Consider the following 17,530-nt stretch of genomic DNA (forward strand, 5'->3'; position numbering starts at 1 on the left):
TCAGAGGCAGTTTATTTTAAATGTGATTTCATTTACAAGCAGCTTTTCTTGACAGGAATTTTATTTAGTTGCCTTCAGTTCTAAAACAAACCTCTGTTGCTTTCAAACTTAATGTGCTCTGTCCCGAACAAAACATATGAAAATATAATTTAAAGCACAGTTTTCACAGACACAATACAATACATTCACTATACACGGTATAACAAAATATTCCCATCCTTACCTGTTTAGTAATACTGTCACAATGAATAAGTAAATAGAAACTGGAATTTGTTTTATAGTTGAAAGAAATCTAACATGCACAATGACTAATGACTGTTCAGCTGCTGAACTACTGACCCAGCCTACAAGTTTCTTGCACTAGAAGGAGCAAAGCTAGATGATAATTGTTGGCCTAAAAAAATTTTGGTCAATTATAGGTAGATATGAAATAGCCAAGTAGGGCCTTCTTATGCACCAACTATTTGCTTCTCACGTCTGGATCACCCTTTAACACAAGGGTAACACTGTACGTTCAGGACCAAGACTACTCTTAAGAGATCCAAGGAAATTTTTAGAGGGCAGTGTCTTTATAAATACTTTTAATTCCCTCATTATGAGGGATTCACAACTTAATGATATAGAAGCTTACCCATCTGGCTAACAGAATTATCTTCCTTTCAGAACATCTGAAAAATTGAGGAGGGACACCTGCTTCCTCCCATCTGTAAGACTTTCAACAAATGCAAACACAGGAAGAAAGTTATTTTTTATAAGCATTTCGAGTTTGATTTTCACCACTTTTGTGGGCAGTTAGCCATCTCAAAGCAATTTTTATTGCATAATTAGGCAATTGGTAAACTCATGTTTAAGGAATAGCACTTGGGAGAAATGAACACTCAAGGCATGATGGCATTGTTGGTAAGAAAAACTTCAGGAATGGTCCAGACGTAGTTACACTCTTAACGGGTCTTGTATTAGTCACTCTTTGACCACCTGCTGCAATAAGCACTTAATTGTCAATAAGGCTCAATTTCATATTTCAGCAAAATGTCTTATAAAGCTAAACAGACGTTTCCAATGAGAATACAGACATCTACAATGTGATGGAAAAAAGTGCTTTTAAAAAAATTCTAAAAACACAGTGAGCATGAACAGGTGATGGGGTCTTAATAAAATGTTCCTGTTTGAAACGTGCTTGGAATTTTCTTATTTGCAACCCACAGGTTCGTTGGGCAGTGGTTGCAAGAATTGGCAACACATAAAACATTAATCTGTTGGCAATAGAGAACTACAAAGTGCTTTAAAACTTCACCTAAAGATGAAGATAGAACTAAATTTTACACACAAAAAATTTGCACTTAAGTATTTCAAAGTGTTTCCTAACAGATTTAAGGGAAAAGTATTTAACTAAACTAGTATCTTGGTCCACAGATATCAATAGGCATAAATTGAATCCCTTGCACCCAGCAGGCACTCAATGAATGTTAAACTAATGAGTGAACTGAATAGACTTTTGTACAAAAATGCTATTTTATAACTCTAACATGATAAGTCAGATGGCAAGATTTTCAGCCTTTTAAAGGGCAAAAGGATTTGCACGATAATATAAAACACAGAAAGCACACCCTTTATGTATGTTATTTAAATATGAAAATATTTTTAGCATATTATGTTAAACATTCTTATTTATATTTCCATTACCTAAAGTCTTTCTACTCACAAGTACTAACTCCATTATGTAAGGCATGGTAACCAGTTGGATAATGAAGGTATTATTTTGGTTTTGAACACAATGAGTTGATGTGTTGAAAACTTCAATCACATTATAATCTTGGGGGAAAAAAACCCTCAGTGCCTAGCCCCTCCTCCCCCCTCCCCAGTTGATATCACTGCAATACAACTAAACAATATGCAACATGCCCTCAATTTTAATCTTGGTTTGGGGAAAATGTGCTGAAGAACCTAGAGCTTTTTGTTTTGTTTAGCACCTTATATCAAAGTAATGAAAATGGGTATGATGATTACATGTGCAAATGTACAAAATCATTAACTCTACAAAGATACATCATTCCAAAATTACAGAAAAAATTTAAAGCATGCATTTAATTCTTTAAAGGGTTGCTGAATGCTTCCCCTGAAAAAAGGTGGCTGTTTTCAAAATCAGCAACTGCTGGTGAGGATTTCTTGGCACAGTTACGACCAGCATGTTATTGCTGCATCTTCCTGATAATCTCAGCCGACACCGGGGGATGGAAATTGATTGTGTGATGCCGCAGGCCCTGAGCTGTCTTGTAACTCTTACCACAACGACATTTGAATGGTTTACGGACACGAATCTGTGTTCTGTGACCATTCTTAGCATGGTACTTTATGCCATTCACATTCTGTGGAGAAGACAAAAATATCATCTGTTAAATGGTGTCACCCAATTGTCTGATGGGGGAAAACCTTAGTGTGGGTCTGACTGCAATTGGACCTCTCTCAGATGGCAACTGTATACAGAATAGGCTTTCGTTAACGCCAGTTGTGACCAAAGCAGTCCAGTGTGTTCACCATGGTCTGTGCCCCAAGGCCATTTCAGGTAGGCTTCAGTTACTCTGAAAGTACTGAGTTTGAGTTTTACATAAAATACATAGTTAAGACTCATGGACTGTACAGGCATAGTTTTGTCTGAAGAATGTTGCCAGTGAACAATTATGTAAATCTATCCAAGATAGCGAAAACAAAAAAATCTAAAGAAAGAAAACAAAGGTTAGGGTAATAAAAGTTCAAGATGTATAAATTCTTGACTGGAAACTCAGCATGTCTTGCTCCCAGCCAATCATGCTAATTCCTACCTTAGAGAATTTTTGTTCTTTTTCTACTCTGCATTAAGCCTGTATCTCTGCCCGTTTAAATCCTGCCCCAGTACAGTTGTGTGTTGTTAAGCACCTGTGGGCAGACAGGACTCTGCTTTTATTTATGTACTACATTCCAAACATATATTGAACTTTGAAAATGTCAGTTTATGAAATTCTTAGCAGCAGAAGACTTCTGAACTTCAGATTGGCATATAAATCCTAAATGATACATGAAGTATCTGCATGCTATCTGGATTTCTGTTCGTTGGTTTTGCTAGTTCACATTGCACATTCTATTTAAGACGTCATGCCTAGAATCACTATAGATTTAACCAAATTACTTTTCCTTTATCCCAATTAAATGGCAAGTAAACAGACTCGGGGCATTTAGTAAACTGATGGAAGATTTATGAAAGAACAAACGGCAGAGGTGGTACTGGAACATAGATCTCCACTTTCAGGTCAACCACTGTCAGGTTGAGCAGTAGGGGGAAAGAAGAAAAGGCTTGAGTTGTTGAGCATCGATCACCGGAAGAGTGGGCTATTTTTCAAAGTATTACCTGAGTGTAGGCCCATTGAGCCCAGTCCTATGCCCAACTAAAGGATTGCAACATAACCATCTTCTATTTCATAGGATGCCCTTGTCGAGCTCCCAAAGAAAAGGAACAAACTGCTGTTGTTTAATGAGCATCAAGCACAGTGCCTGGCACAGAGTAGATGCTCCACAAGTATCTGAGTGAATCTGTTAGAACATGCTTCATTCTGGAAGAAATTGAGAGATTTGCCATGTGGTTATCACTATATTTCCCTATTGGAGATGCACCGTGCACATTAATTCTTTTCAAAAGTCCTATGGAAGAGAATCCTTTTCACACTGTGGAACCCAGGGGCGACAGATAGCAACCAGTTGTCTATGCTTAAAAAAATCTTGTAGGCTGTCTGGTGAGTTGAAGCTCAAGGACAGACAAAACTTCTTCCCTGAAGGCCCAGCTGTCAGCCTTCTGCCCCTTCAGCTCTTGTGGGTCTTGCATTAGTTCCTGCATGCAGGGTGAGGAAGCCCTTCACTTTGCCTTCTAGAGGCATGCCAGCAACTAGGAGATTGCCGTGGTAGGGTGTGGAGAGAGCAGTGACCGTGCAGAATCCGACCCATTAAGAGAGACCAACCCCTTGCTGCTCCAGCTATCCCACCAGGAGCCCAGGCACGTGGGTAAAGAAGCCAACCTGTGCATCTAGCCCCCAGCTAGTACCCCACTGCAGTGGCATGAGAGACCCAGGTGAGAGCCACTAGGGCCAACAGACAAAGATAAGCGTTGTCTATCAGCCCAATAGTTAATGGAGTACCTCAGGGTTGTTGCTTCCTGTGGATGAGGAGTTACTAAAACATTTCACAGGGAACTTGTAAGAAGGATCATTATAAATCCAGGTACCCCTGTGTGTTTAGCAACTCCAACAGGACCAGAACTTAAGATACTCCATCCAGGCTGAGGTGGTTTTTTTTTTAAATAAGTGAGGCAAGGTGTTAAACTAGAAATTGCTAAAGCCATGAGAAACCTGTCCAGTGGGAATCCAGATCTGGAGTTCAGCAGGGGAAGGTCATGTGCAGGGTTGAGGTGATTCCAATAGGGTCTGTGGTCTGTACCCAGCTTGAATGTAAATGCTGTGTTGTGTGTGGCTGTGGGACTAATATATACATCAACTTTACTACTCTGGAAAAATCAGGAAGCCGGCTACATGTGTGGAAACATGGCAGCTCTGGGTTGACCAAAGGGCCTAAAATAAACTACCTTACCAACTCTCTCTCTCTCTTGCTGTGACTTAAAATGTTCACAAGTGTCATGGGACAACCTTATCAGAGATGTTAGTTATATCTCTAATCAGATGTAACATTTCCCTATCTGTTCATTCACAGATAACTATGGGAACTTCACTTTCCAAAACTCCAAAGCTTTGCTGAAACTCAGTTCTAACTGCAGAGATCCTGAAATGAGTTTGGTCTTTCAAAAATATTCACAATGACAAAAATAAATGTCAGGCAACTTGAAATTCTTACTAAATCCTCTGATCCCTGAAAAGGAGAAAGAGGATTAAGCTCTTACACGGCAAGGCACATCACTAACGGAACTTTTCCTCATGCCGAGAACTTGATATCTACTGTCTTATTCAGCACTCAGGTTTTAACTAAAAATTGACACTCAGAGAAGCTGACTTGACCAGATCACGAAGCTGAAAAATTCTTAAAAGTTGGGAAGGACTGGGACACTCAGTCTAGAGAAAACTGTCTATGACTTACAGTGATCTGACCCAGGAAGGGGCAAGGCATAAGGTACACAGGAGGACCTGAGGTGGCACTGGTTCTCTTCCATGCCAGGCACTCCCTGCCTGCTGAGGGAACTGACCCAGTCGAACAACAGAATTCTACTCCAAATCAAATCATGAGAGCTAAAGTTAGGACACCACACACTGGGCCACCATGCCTTAACTATTTGATGTCTGTCGGTATTCAGGCTTGTGTAAGTACAATATGTAATGTGTACCATATAAAATCCTAACTTTCAGTTTCCTGTGAACCTTTATGTCCTACACAAAGGAGAGGATGAAGTCATTTGGGTATCTGATGTGGAAGAAAGATGAAAAAACCAAAGCTGGGCTTGGAGATGGTGAAAGTGTTAGTTGCTCCGTCGTGTCCGACTTTTTGGGACCCCATGGCCTGTAGCCCGCCAGACTCCGCTGTCCGTTGGATTTTCCAGACAAGAACACTGGAGTGGGTTGCCATTTAAGTTAAAGTTAAAACAGTGAAGGCATGTGGAGCAGCATGGTGACACCCCACCTGCCCCAGAGATGGCACTGCCAGTCTTCCTCTGTCACACTTGACATGGCAGCACATGGGATGTCCAGGGCAAGTCAGGTGGGAACCAGGTCTTTTCCTCCCATGGTTACTACTGTAATCTGTGTTCAGTGTAGGTAATTGTAGACATTGAGAAAGTAGAGAGAAGCATAAGAATGTACAACAGAATCATAGTTTAACATCTGAGGTATTTCAGTATTTTTTGCTGTGTATGTATATGTGTGTAAGTGTATATATATAAATACACACACATACAGATTGGATTCCCTCATCAACATTTTTTGAAAATAGCATAAATTTCCAGGAAAATTATGGAACTGAAGAATTTGGACATTTTTAAAAGCTCTATTTTCTGCCAAGTTTTATCCAGAAAGGTCAGTTATGCTCCCACCAGGGCTTCTAGGGGGACCCTCAGGAGAGGCAAGGAGATTCAGATCCACTGAAGGGGAGAAAGGCTCAAGTGTCCTTCTTGGGAAAATCTGGAGCTACATGTGTGCTTGACTGTGTATCTACACAGATGCTAGAGACCAAGCTTGCTGCTTTATGCTGCTGAAATGCTGTGTTCTCTGTGTAGCCGAGGACTCTCAGAGAAACTTTGTGCAGAACCAAGGTGGATGGAATCAGTTGTGCTCCTGGCCTGGAATGTCTGCGAGGAGCACAGAAGAATGAATCATGTTGTGGCTTTGGGGTTCCGTTGGTCAGTGGGGAGCCCACGTTGCCCCCCTCTTCCCCCATGCATTTTGTCTTTGTCCCTTTATCCTTAGGGTATTTACTTAATGTTCTGGATGTGAGCTACATGCAGAAGGGTCTTTGAGCTGTAAGCACTTGGGCTAATAAGATCGTAAGGGCTCTGCCAGTCGTGTGAACAGATGAGGTAGAAAGGTCAGATGATAGAACTTCAGGATGGGGGGGAACTTCAGTCTGGGAAGCTGGTAAGGGCTCCCACAAACATTTGAGCTGTGCTTTGAGAAATGGGAATGAAATGAGGAATGCTGACAGAGGAGGGAAAGGGGGCATTTAGAGGCAAAAGAATTAACATGGGAAACCACTGTACTGCTCCTCCTGTGCCCTACTCTATATGAAGTCTGGGGAGTTAGATGCTCATCTTCTCTCAGTTCTGCAAATGCCAGTGAAATGGTGAGAAGAGCTGATCCTGAGTCAGTGCCCAAGAGCCTTGTGGATGAGAAACCCCCTGCCAATAGGCAGGGCAAGGAATGAGACAGGTCTGAAGGTAGCTGTGGGGATGAACAAGATGGCAGCCCTTGTGGATTCTGCCTGACACCACAGTGCACTAGCTCATTATGCCCTCCTCTCACCAAAATCTAATCCAACAACCATGCAGTAAATAAGATGAAATAATTACACTAGAGAACACCACTGCCCTGCAGCCAGTAACTTCCCAGGAGAGAGTGAGACTAAAGAGTTAGGTAATATGACTACCTTTTCCTCAAGCAGCTGGTTAGGAGAAGCAGTTACGCATTTGTTCCTGTCCCATGCACCATTACCTGGTATTCTGGCCCAGGAAAGGAAACTCACACTTCCCTCATGGAAATCACGACCACTAATTGCCACCCGTGTCATCTGCCAGTCTGTGGTACTGAAACAGGCAGCCTCTATAGCCCAAGTTTCATGCAATTTTCTTTAGGCCTTAGATGGAGAAAGAACACTCCCCCAAAGCCCTCATCGACCTAGATGCAAACAAACTGCAGGAAGGCAGAAACTACTGGAAATTCAAGAAAAATAGAAGCAAGAGATTAATGACAAGAAAATAGAAATGACCAGGGGAAAGGGATGGAAAAACAAAATGAAGCAAGAGATTAATGACAAGAAAATAGAAATGACCAGGGGAAAGGGATGGAAAAACAAAATGAAGCCAGAGGTGGCAAAGACAGAAGGCTTCATCCTCTTTGGCCAAAATAAAGGGTGTAGCTTACATTCCCCTACCTCATTTTTTGTTTTTCAGTCAGTTGCGGTCTGGGTTATTACTTTGCTCCCTCTTTTAACTTAGCTGACGTGTAAGACACCCCTAAAACAGTGTTTGGACCCTTGAGAGAAGGCAGCAAGACAGCGGAGCACGGTGCACCAGCTCCCGAGAAGCATGGAGGGCAGGTAGGATACAAGAGCAGTGTCCTTGTCCAGCTTTCTCCATTTTCACATAGAGAAAGAAGAGAAAATCTCTTTCTGCAAGCAGAGCTGTCCTCTGGACAAAGTAGCTTCTTGAACAATCCCTTGGGCTCCTGGCTTCCTGAGGTAACCATTTCATTCTCTTCCTACCCCCACTCCACTACCACGATGCCTTCTGACCCACAGGAATGTACGTGTGCAGTGGGGACACGGCACAGTGCATCAGGACACACTTATGGGACCTCACATCTCCATCGTGGGGCTTCATCTGGACTGTCCATGATCAACATTTAATCGTGTTCAGAGTTGGTGAAACCCTGAGCCACTTACCTGTGATACATTTGTGTTTTATGCTTTAATATCAGGAGCAGGTATGAAAGTACTGAAATAATCTTGTGTGTGTGTGTGCATGCAGAGACATATTGAAGAGGGAGTAATACAGGAAGTGCTTATGCTATCATATTTTTCAAGCCTTTCTTTAGAAATAGTCAATCTGCTGAGCTTTGGGGAAATTAGCATCTCATCACAGGCACCGAATCTGTTTTTGATTTTTAGTTTTTCACAGTTGGATTTAAAGAGCTGCTAATGCTTCATGGGAAAGTTTGCAGATTTGTTTTCTTGTATTGTCCTCTGGACCCGAATGTGTCGGTGTTTCTCAGTGTTTTGTCCCTTGGGAGTTTTTCTCAACAGAGAATTTAGTGCCCCTGGCTCCCCTGATACCCAGTCAGGCCTGCAGAGACACAGGTTTTGGCCGTCTACAGAGACTTTGCTGAAGCTATAGAGCTGATGGTTAGGTGTGAAAAATACCAAAGGCCCCCTTTTTCCTCATCTCTTCATGCCATTTGGGGGAAGTGGGCAAGGGCTTCCTCAGCTGGAAGAAAATACCCTACAACATTTTCCAAAAGAGCTCAGTGAACCGTCTGTAGGCTTTTAAGACTTCAAAGTGGTCTCTCTGAACCACCTGCAGAGCCAGCCATGGGGAAAGGTGTTTGGCAAACAAATAAGTGACACATTTGATATTCTGCCTGATTTGACATGAATTTGAAGAATATCAAAAACATGATCCTCCCACAACAACAAAAAAAATCTCCTGACCTATAGTTCCCACACAGATCAGCAAAGGGAAAAACCCACCCAGAGACCAGAGCTAGCCCTGACCTGAGGGCAGCCACACACCCAATCGGCTCCACAGAGGGAAGCACCTCTCCCCAGACTTGACTGACACAGGGCTTGCCATTTTCCATCTGGTTATGCCAAGCGAGGGTATTTCTTTTACCTTGTATCTCTTTTTACATCCAGGAACCGGGCAGGCAAAAGGCTTCTCCTCCCCTCCGTTCATGCACATGGAGCTGAGGATGGCTTCAGAGCTGATGGCACTCTCTGTGGTCCAGGACTCGTCGCTATCTGACTCCTCATAATCCACCTCCTCCTCGTCGTACTCGCTGCCTGCGGGGCCAGAGCAGAAACCAAGGAGCGTCAGGAGCGTCCCTCTCGCCCTAACCCTAACCCTAGGACAGGAGGCATGGCAGCGAGGGGACAGGCAGCTCCGACTGCCCTGGAAGAGGACATCTAGGGCACCAAGGGACTGCAAGGGCATCTTGTCCCGAGGACAGACCTGAGGGGGGAGGGTATCTGTTTTCCCATTAGAGAGCCCAGGGCTCATGGTAAGGAGTTAGCTGTGCAAGAACGTGAATGCAATTCTTCAGCAAAGGTGACTGCAAAGATGCTGAAACCAAATATAACCGACCATGACAGACAAACCCCTGTCCCAACACACACACAAGCACATACACACACACAGGATACACATGACACTCCAATCCTGTCCCCTTAATTTTCCTGCTTTATCACCATAGTAAATACAAAAATCTGTGGGAGGGGGTTACATTTTACACTTATTAGGTATTTACACTTCAGTGGGAATTCATTTCAGATCTCTTCCTTTATAAGCTGAGCTGGGAAGACCACGAAGAAATGTGGCACCAAAGGGGGGTTACCCCAAGCTAGGGAGGCAGGGGGCTGAAACACCCAGAGCTCTGAGGACACAATGTCATCATCAGAATGCAGGTCCAGCTAGAGGAAGACCTGACAATTCCCTACCACACCTGTCCCCAGCGAACAGCACCTGCCTTTCAGTACACACCACCTTTCCTGGGAGGGAGGGCCGGCTGAGCCACCGCAGCACAGAGCTAAGACGCATGTCGGGATCCCCTTGTACCTGAGGTTAAGAGCTCTGCTCAGAACTGAATTAAAAATCTGCCTCACCAACTTCTGCTCAGCATGGAGGGGATGGAGAACCACTTCAACAAGCAACCCCCTTTTTTTTTAACGAGGTCTACAGCCATTTATGTGGAGTTTTTGCACAATACAATCCTGAAGGACATAATTCTACAGATCATAAACAGTGTAAAATAATATGTTGACAAGTTCTAATGCATTTACAAGCCTCGTGGAATAAATAGGAATTATAGCACAACATTAATAAGAATTATATGGTAGCAATTACAGTTGTGAAATTCATCCCCCAGGTGTGAAGCTAAATTGCAACAGGGGCCTGCCTGGGTGCTCACCGTGGGCTCCCTCTGCTACATCAATTATTTCAACACCAAATATTGGCACTTTTATTGGGTTTCATTTTAATAGGCATTAATAAGATTGTTTGAAGAGCCAGTCAAGCCAGGAACAAGGACGCCAGCATGAGGTGAACACTTAAAAGGATCCAGGAAGGGAGGAAGGGACCTCAAGGTGAATGAGGGCCTCGTATGTTTTAGGCATGTGAGATGCATCATCTCATTTAACCCTCTGGTGACCCAGTGAGGTGAGGATGACTGTCACTCTCATACACACAAAGAAACTAAGAACCGTGTGCTCCAAGAGCTTACACATTCTCAATTAGCGATTAAGGGAGTCAGTTTTCCCCAGGTGACACTTTCCTGGCCTCCAATGCCAGCAGCTCTCTGGGGCGGTGGGGAGGGGGGTGTTTCTCAACCTCCATGTTTCTGGTCCTCCACCATCTACCACTCAGAATTCAAAGCAGCCTGTTTAGAAACTCGGGCGGTGCAGAAAAAACCACCAGGCCAAAATGAGGCGTTGGCATTCAGTGTGGGTTTCAGTAAGCCCCCAGCCGTGTTTGGCTGGAGACCCCAGGGATCAAGACAGCACAGGGGTGCCACTCTGCTGAGGCCCTGAGTCGGTCTGTGAGCAAATCTCAAAATCTGTTTTCCAGTAGGGCACCGTTTAGGACATTTTACTCTTAAACAAATGCCACATGCCGCTGTCCTTTAAATTGCTTGTTAGAAAACTATAAATGCTGTTTCGCAAAGCTCTTCCAGTAGGACTTGAGAAAGTGAGAATGACTAATTTACCCATCTAATTGGGCTAACTTGTTAACCTGAATACTGAAAAGTGCACAACATTTACAACTGGGGCACAGGGGGTGGGAAAGAAAGCCTCAGACCAACCGAGGGCTTAATGAAGCCCAGTAGAAGATAAAACTTCAAAACTCCTCGGGATCAAAAGGGGCCAGGCCCGAGGGATTGATCCTGTAGACACAGCTGCTTGGAAACCACGTGGCATCCAGTCCCAAGTGTTGCAGGAATGGGGACCACGAGTCACCATCCATGTCAGGATGCCTTTGCGAGTATAGGCATGCTCACACACCACAGGGTCCTCTGGGTGCTTTGTGAAACTGCCTGCCTGGCATGGGGATCGAGAAGGATCTGTTTCTACTGAGTTCTGTCCTGTAACACAAGCTGAGCAGTGCAGGGCCCTGGGTTTATGCCTTGGCTGGACAGTCAGCTGAGTGACTACCTGGCCTCTTCTTTCTCTTCTGTGAAATGGGGGAAAGACTCTTCCCTTCCGTTTAATTCAAGGGTTAAAATTAATGTTGATAAAGCACCTGGCACAGGAAGCCATAATGAATGCTCAAAAAACAAGACAGGACCTCCCCGGTGGTACAATGGGTGGGAGTCTGCCTGCCAGTGCAGGGGACACGGGTTCCATCCCTGGTCCGGGAGGATTCCATGTGCCTCAGGGCAACCGAGCTGGTGTGCCACAACTGCTGAGCCAGCGAGCCTGGAGCCTGTGCCCCGCAGTGAGAGAAGCCACTGCAGTGAGGAGCTCGTGCACCGCAACAGAGAAACCCCTGCTAGTCACTAGAGAAAGCTCTCGTGCAGCAGTGAAAATCCAGTGCAGCCAAAAATAAATAAAAATGAAGACAGTGTAATATCGCTTTTGTAATAATACTACCCTATAATATTACACGTAAAATGATACTGTTTTTTAGAAAAGCCTGTTGTGAAACCAAACAAAAAATAAGAAAATTCAGAGGTTTGGCAATCTCCAGTAGAAAAACTACAAGAAGGATTCCATATCACAAGAGAGGCATGGTGCTCACTGAGGACTGTTCATGCAGACACATCTACAGGGGCCAGTCTGGGAGCCCACGTGATCCGTGGTGCTGCCACAGATAAGCTGTGTGACCCCAGGCAAGTGATGTAACCTCTCTGAGCTTTAGGTTCCTCATCTGTAAAATGGACTGATAATACTACAACCTCTTAAGGTTGTTGTGAGGGCCAATTGAGTTCCTGCTTTTAAAAGGATTTAGAACAGACTGAACAACAACATTTACTAATATATTACTGTGTAAAACAGATAAGCAAATAAAAGGATGAGGATTAAATAGTTTAATCAGTTCAGTCGCTCAGTCTTGTCTGACTCTTTGCGACCCCATGGACTGCAGCATGCCAGGCTTCCCTGTCCATCACCAACTCCCGGAGCTCACTCACATTCATGTCCATCCAGTCAGTGATGCCATCCAACCATCTCATCCTCTCTGCGCCCCCTTTTCCTGCCTTCAATCTTTTCCAGCATCAGGGTCTTTTCCAGTGAGTCAGTTCTTTGCATCAGGTGGCCAAAGTACTGGAGTTTCAGCTTCAGCATTAGTCCTTCCAATGAATATTCAGGACTGATTTCCTTGAGGATTGACTGGTTGGATCTCCTTGCAGTCCAAGGGACTCTCAAGAGTCTTCTCCAACACCACAGTTCAAAAGCCTCAATTCTTCGGCACTCAGCTTTCTTTACAGTCCTACTCTCACATCCATACATGACTACTGGAAAAACCATAGCCTTGACTAGATGGACCTTTGTTGGCAAAGTAATGTCTCTGCTTTTTAATATGCTATCTAGGCTGGTCATAACTTTCCTTCCAAGGAGCAAGTGTCCTTTAACTTCACGTCTGCAGTCACCATCAGCAGTGATTTTGGAGCCCAAGAAAATAAAATCTGTCACTGTTTCCACTGTTTCCCCATCTATTTGCCATGGGGCCGGGTGCCATGATCTTAGTTTTTTTAATGTTGTGTTTTAAGCCAGCTTTTTCACTCTCCTCTTTCACTTTCATCAAGAGGCTCTTTAGTTCTTCTTTGCTTTCTACCACGAGGGTGGTGCCATCGGCATATCTGAGGTTATTGATATTTCTCCTGGCAATCTTGATAGTTTAATAAATATACATAATAACATGAGAAATATTTTACTTAGTAAGTGTAAAGATTCCATATCTCCTTCCTCCACCTTATGGACTGTCCTGTGTACCTACTCTGGAGCCCACTGCCCTTCAGGCCAGCGGGAGGGGTCAAACAGGCCCATCACTGCCTGCTTTGAGGCCATCACATTCCAGTGAGCTTTTGGATTGTTCCAGGGAAGCAGGATGGGGTGTTAAGGAATGCATATGCTCATTCATTAACCCTGATCTTGGCTGAGCAGGTGATCCTGGAGGCACGTGTGATCTCTGTCCTGTCAGTCTAGCAGAGGTGGTGCTGGGCTCCAGCCAGCAGAGCGAGGACGCAGAATCAAGTCAGGCTCCTGGTTCTGAGCCCTCATCACCCAGAATCCATAAAATGTTCATTAATTATAAAGCATTCCTCTGTGTAAAAAAGGAAAAGACCCCCAACACCCATTCTTGTAGCTGGGAGTGATTGGGGCAGGTAGGTGTGAGGAAAGCATGCGAGTCACAAGAATAATTCACTCCCTGGGCCCAGAGCAGGTATCTGGGGACGGGCTGGCAGGTGTCCTCTCAGAAGCAGGGTTGGGGAACAGTGAGTTGGTGAGTCGCAATTTTGCAACGAGAAGGAACTTGACAAGCCCTTGACTCCACCCTCAAGTTAACATCGCAGAAGTGAGAGGTATTCAGTGGTTTATCTCACAGGTCTCTTTCTCCAGGGCTGCTGGCTGGGGACTCCAGCAGGGTAAATCTATGCTGTGGCACGAGCACTGGTTCATCTGCATCTCTCCATCCCCGCCCTTTCCTTTCCACAAGTCAGCTCTAAGCCTTGGCAATGCCAACTGAAAAAGACAAGTGCTTAAGCACAAAACAGAAAACCTGCCACAGGCCAGCAGCTCTCCCCACGCTGACTCTCTTGAAGGGTCGAGAAGACGGCATTCTCATAACTAAAGGGAAAGCCTGAAGGCCTTCAGTAGGAAAAGCAGATGAAAAACCCACAGCCGTGGCTTCTTTAGAGCAATGGCCGCTGTTCTTCCAGAAGTGCCAGCCTTTCCTCTGGGCTACAGCACCTGAGAGGGCCGACAGCACAGGGACAAGAACTGCAGAAACAGCGCCCTTGTATTTTACAACAAAAACCGACTGGGTGAGATTTCTGATTTGGATGAACTTGCTCTCCTAGGAGAGAGAACACCCGCAAAGATCTGCATCCCAAGGACAAAGGTCAGAGGACTGGGATGCTGGGGGGATGTGCCAGGGGGGATTTACAGTGGGGATTCAGCCAAGCAATTATTCTGTTAGGATGATTACTGTTTTCACTGATGCTCTGGTTACAAAGTCCCATGGCTTTAAGGCTCTGCCCAACCCTAGTTCTCCCTTAAGCACTGTCATTTTTACTGCACTAATGGGCACAATATGAAGCTTTGAGGGATGCACAAAAGCATGATAGCCAAAATGCCAGGCTTCTTTTAATTTGGCCTACTTTTGCTTTAAATCATTTGTTCCTTAACTTCTAGCAAATACTTCCATATCTAAACTTACCTGTGCCTACTGGATTTAATAAAAATTGTAGCTACCTAAGAATGAGCAAATTTTGCTTGACACTTGCATTCTTGAACTGGAAGGAGTTAGGAGATGCCTTTGTCATTTAGGTGGTGGTGGTGGGGTGGCTCCTGTAAGCCTGGAGTGTGGAGACGTATTTTTCATGGAACCAACCTTTGTTTCCCCAGTTTTGCAAGGGGGAGAGTTGGGGTTCAGGAGGTGAGGGACCTGTCTAAGGTCACCCAGTTAGAAACAGGCAGGCTGGACTGGTACTTGAGTCTTTGGTTTCAAAGTTTGTGCTTTTTTATTTAATTTTGAATGGAATATCCCTGACTGACAGAAAGATGTGACACACAGAGCGAAGCCCTGGAAGCACTGGAGAGGAGCGGGACGGAGTCCAGCATGGGGTGTGGGAAGCACAGGGCTAGTCTCAACCTCAGTGTGGGGCCTGCCCTCCTGGGTGTTAGCATTCCAGTGTTGCAAAGAAAAGCCCCATGAGTTGATTTTTCCAGGCTTTTCATATTCTTAGGCATCATTAAACAATTTACAAATAACTTTACCAACGTGAGAATTTCTACAAGAAAATTAATTTCACCTTGCACGGTCACAGGTGGGCGTTAGCAGCCACTAATCTTTCTCAGGTTGAGCTTTCCATTGTCATCCTCCATGGCTGCACAGTCCCCACTGTGGGGGCCAGGAGGTGGGCAGGACAGTGATTGACAGAGGTACCTTTGGGTGGGTGGCCCCAAGAGCTCATGCCAGCATTTCATTTGGGGAAATGAACAAACCCAGTGGACAGGATTTCAGAGGGCAACTATACTCTACAGGACTGCGGGAAGAGTCTGCCTGGGTGTCGGCCAAGGAAGTAAAAAGTTGATTTCATGAGTTATATGAAAAGACAAGGGGGTCCAGAGTGCCTGTGCACACTTATATCCATATCCACCCACCTGGACGAGTCCCCTTCATGCCCAGGAGCCAGCTGAGTGCCTCATGCGCCACAAGGACCACCTTATATCTAGCCCACTTCCCTCCAGACTCTGCCCACCACCTCTGTCCCCTGCTCACCCCTCTACTCTGTGAAGATGGCCCCAAACCCATTCTAGCACCTACAGTGTTCTCGTTCTTTGTATTCATAAACAGAGTGACATACGGATAAAAACAAGTCAACCTTTCCCAGAAATCCAATATGCCACAATTTTAACTCAGATCGTTAATATTCATGCACAAGTTCTAACTGCAGTGACAGCAAACCAAAACTCTCTTGGGATGTCAAATTCTGGCAAAGACATTAGCAAAGCGTTGCCTTTCTGCCTTATAGAATTATAATTATAATTAGCTTTAATTGGTACCGACCCACTTGATATGAGCTGAAGCAACAACAGTCTAAATGAACTGACAAGTGATTACAATGGAAGACACACTTAGTGGCTCCAGGGACCATCGCCAAGTCTCAAAAATTCTTGACCTCCTTGGTCCACCATCACTGTCCTAAGGGCAGCTGACCCTTACTGGGGGCACACTCATTTAAACCTCACAACAGCCCTATGAGGCTGATACCTACTACAATATCTTCATTTTATATACAACAAAGGCTCAGAGAGGCAGAGCGCCTTGTCTAAGGTCACAAAGCTCTTCCGTGGCAGAGCAAGGGTTCTACTCTAGCCGTCTTAGCTCTAGAGCTTGTCTTCCTAACCTGCCTATGGTCCCACTAATAACTTGAATCCACCCGAATGGAAGTGCACATCTCTCAGTATGTTCAAACGCATGTCACTGAACTCACGGTGGCCTTGAGAGTACCTGGCACACCCAAGTCACACGGAATGTATTTGTTAAACACACAAAGGAAAGGCAAAGACGAAACAGGCCTCCTGACACCAGGTCACTGCTTTCTAACCACGTAACAGGGTTGTGTGTGGACACTGCAAGTGATGAAGGCATTGTGGAGACGCACACGCGGCTGTGTATCTGACATCCAGGGTCTGCCACTTCAAGACAGATGAGATGCAGAAGTCCAGGCCCCCATCACCTTCCATTGTGTTGATTTTTGACGAGTTGATGATGTGGTCACAGGCAGCCGCACTCCTGATGGTACACTCGTAACAAGGGGAACGCTGGAGGGATGTGGAGGCCGTCACCCCCAAACTGGCCAGGACCGCACAGCCCTGACTGCCGCCCAGCCACCATGACATGACTGCCATCACCGAAGGGCTGAGCAGTGCTCGGAAGCTGTGACCCTGCTCCTGGCTCCTTCCTTGTCACTCTCACTCCACAGCCCATGATTGAATTAAGGTTAAGATCTATGGAATCTTAAGCTTTATGGAAGCCTTAGGGTTAAGGTGATGGAAATCAGCTGCTTCTAAAACCTGGGTGTTCAGATTTTAAAACAACTCCACCAAGCGAGCGTAAGAAATCCTCTATTTGAATAGGCACATTGCCAGAAAAAGATGTAAAGGGAAAACTAACCGTTTTCTTATCAGTGCTTTCTTATTTTGCCTCCGTCCTCTTCTTCTTTCTCCTTGAGGCTTCAGAGAAGCCTCTGTTCTTCTCTCACCCGCTCAGTTTGCAGTCAAGCCCCTGCAGTTTGTTCCTGACTGAGTTTTGGTACCTAATTCCCCAGCTCTCCATCTTGGTGAGAAGAGAAACAAACTACCCCCAAAGCACAAGAAAACATCTTGTCTCCTTTATTGTTCTCATATTCTGGCT

At 44.8% G+C, this 17,530-nt stretch overlaps 1 protein-coding gene across 1 annotated transcript in view; it reads right to left on the reverse strand.

Annotated features, from left to right (window-relative positions):
• Positions 1–52: 52 nt before the first annotated feature.
• JAZF1 (JAZF zinc finger 1) overlaps positions 53–17,530 on the reverse strand; it is a 330,823-nt gene continuing 313,345 nt past the window's right edge. The window contains exons 4-5 of the mRNA XM_005891431.3: positions 9,068–9,237; positions 53–2,366 (exon numbers count right to left, since the gene is read on the reverse strand). Of these exons, the coding sequence (XP_005891493.1) occupies positions 2,190–2,366; positions 9,068–9,237 (347 nt within the window). The 3' untranslated portion in view covers positions 53–2,189. The remainder of the gene's footprint in view (positions 2,367–9,067; positions 9,238–17,530) is intronic.

The sequence above is a fragment of the Bos mutus genome, chromosome 4 (assembly GCF_027580195.1).
Source record: "Bos mutus isolate GX-2022 chromosome 4, NWIPB_WYAK_1.1, whole genome shotgun sequence".
Lineage (NCBI taxonomy): Eukaryota > Metazoa > Chordata > Mammalia > Artiodactyla > Bovidae > Bos > Bos mutus.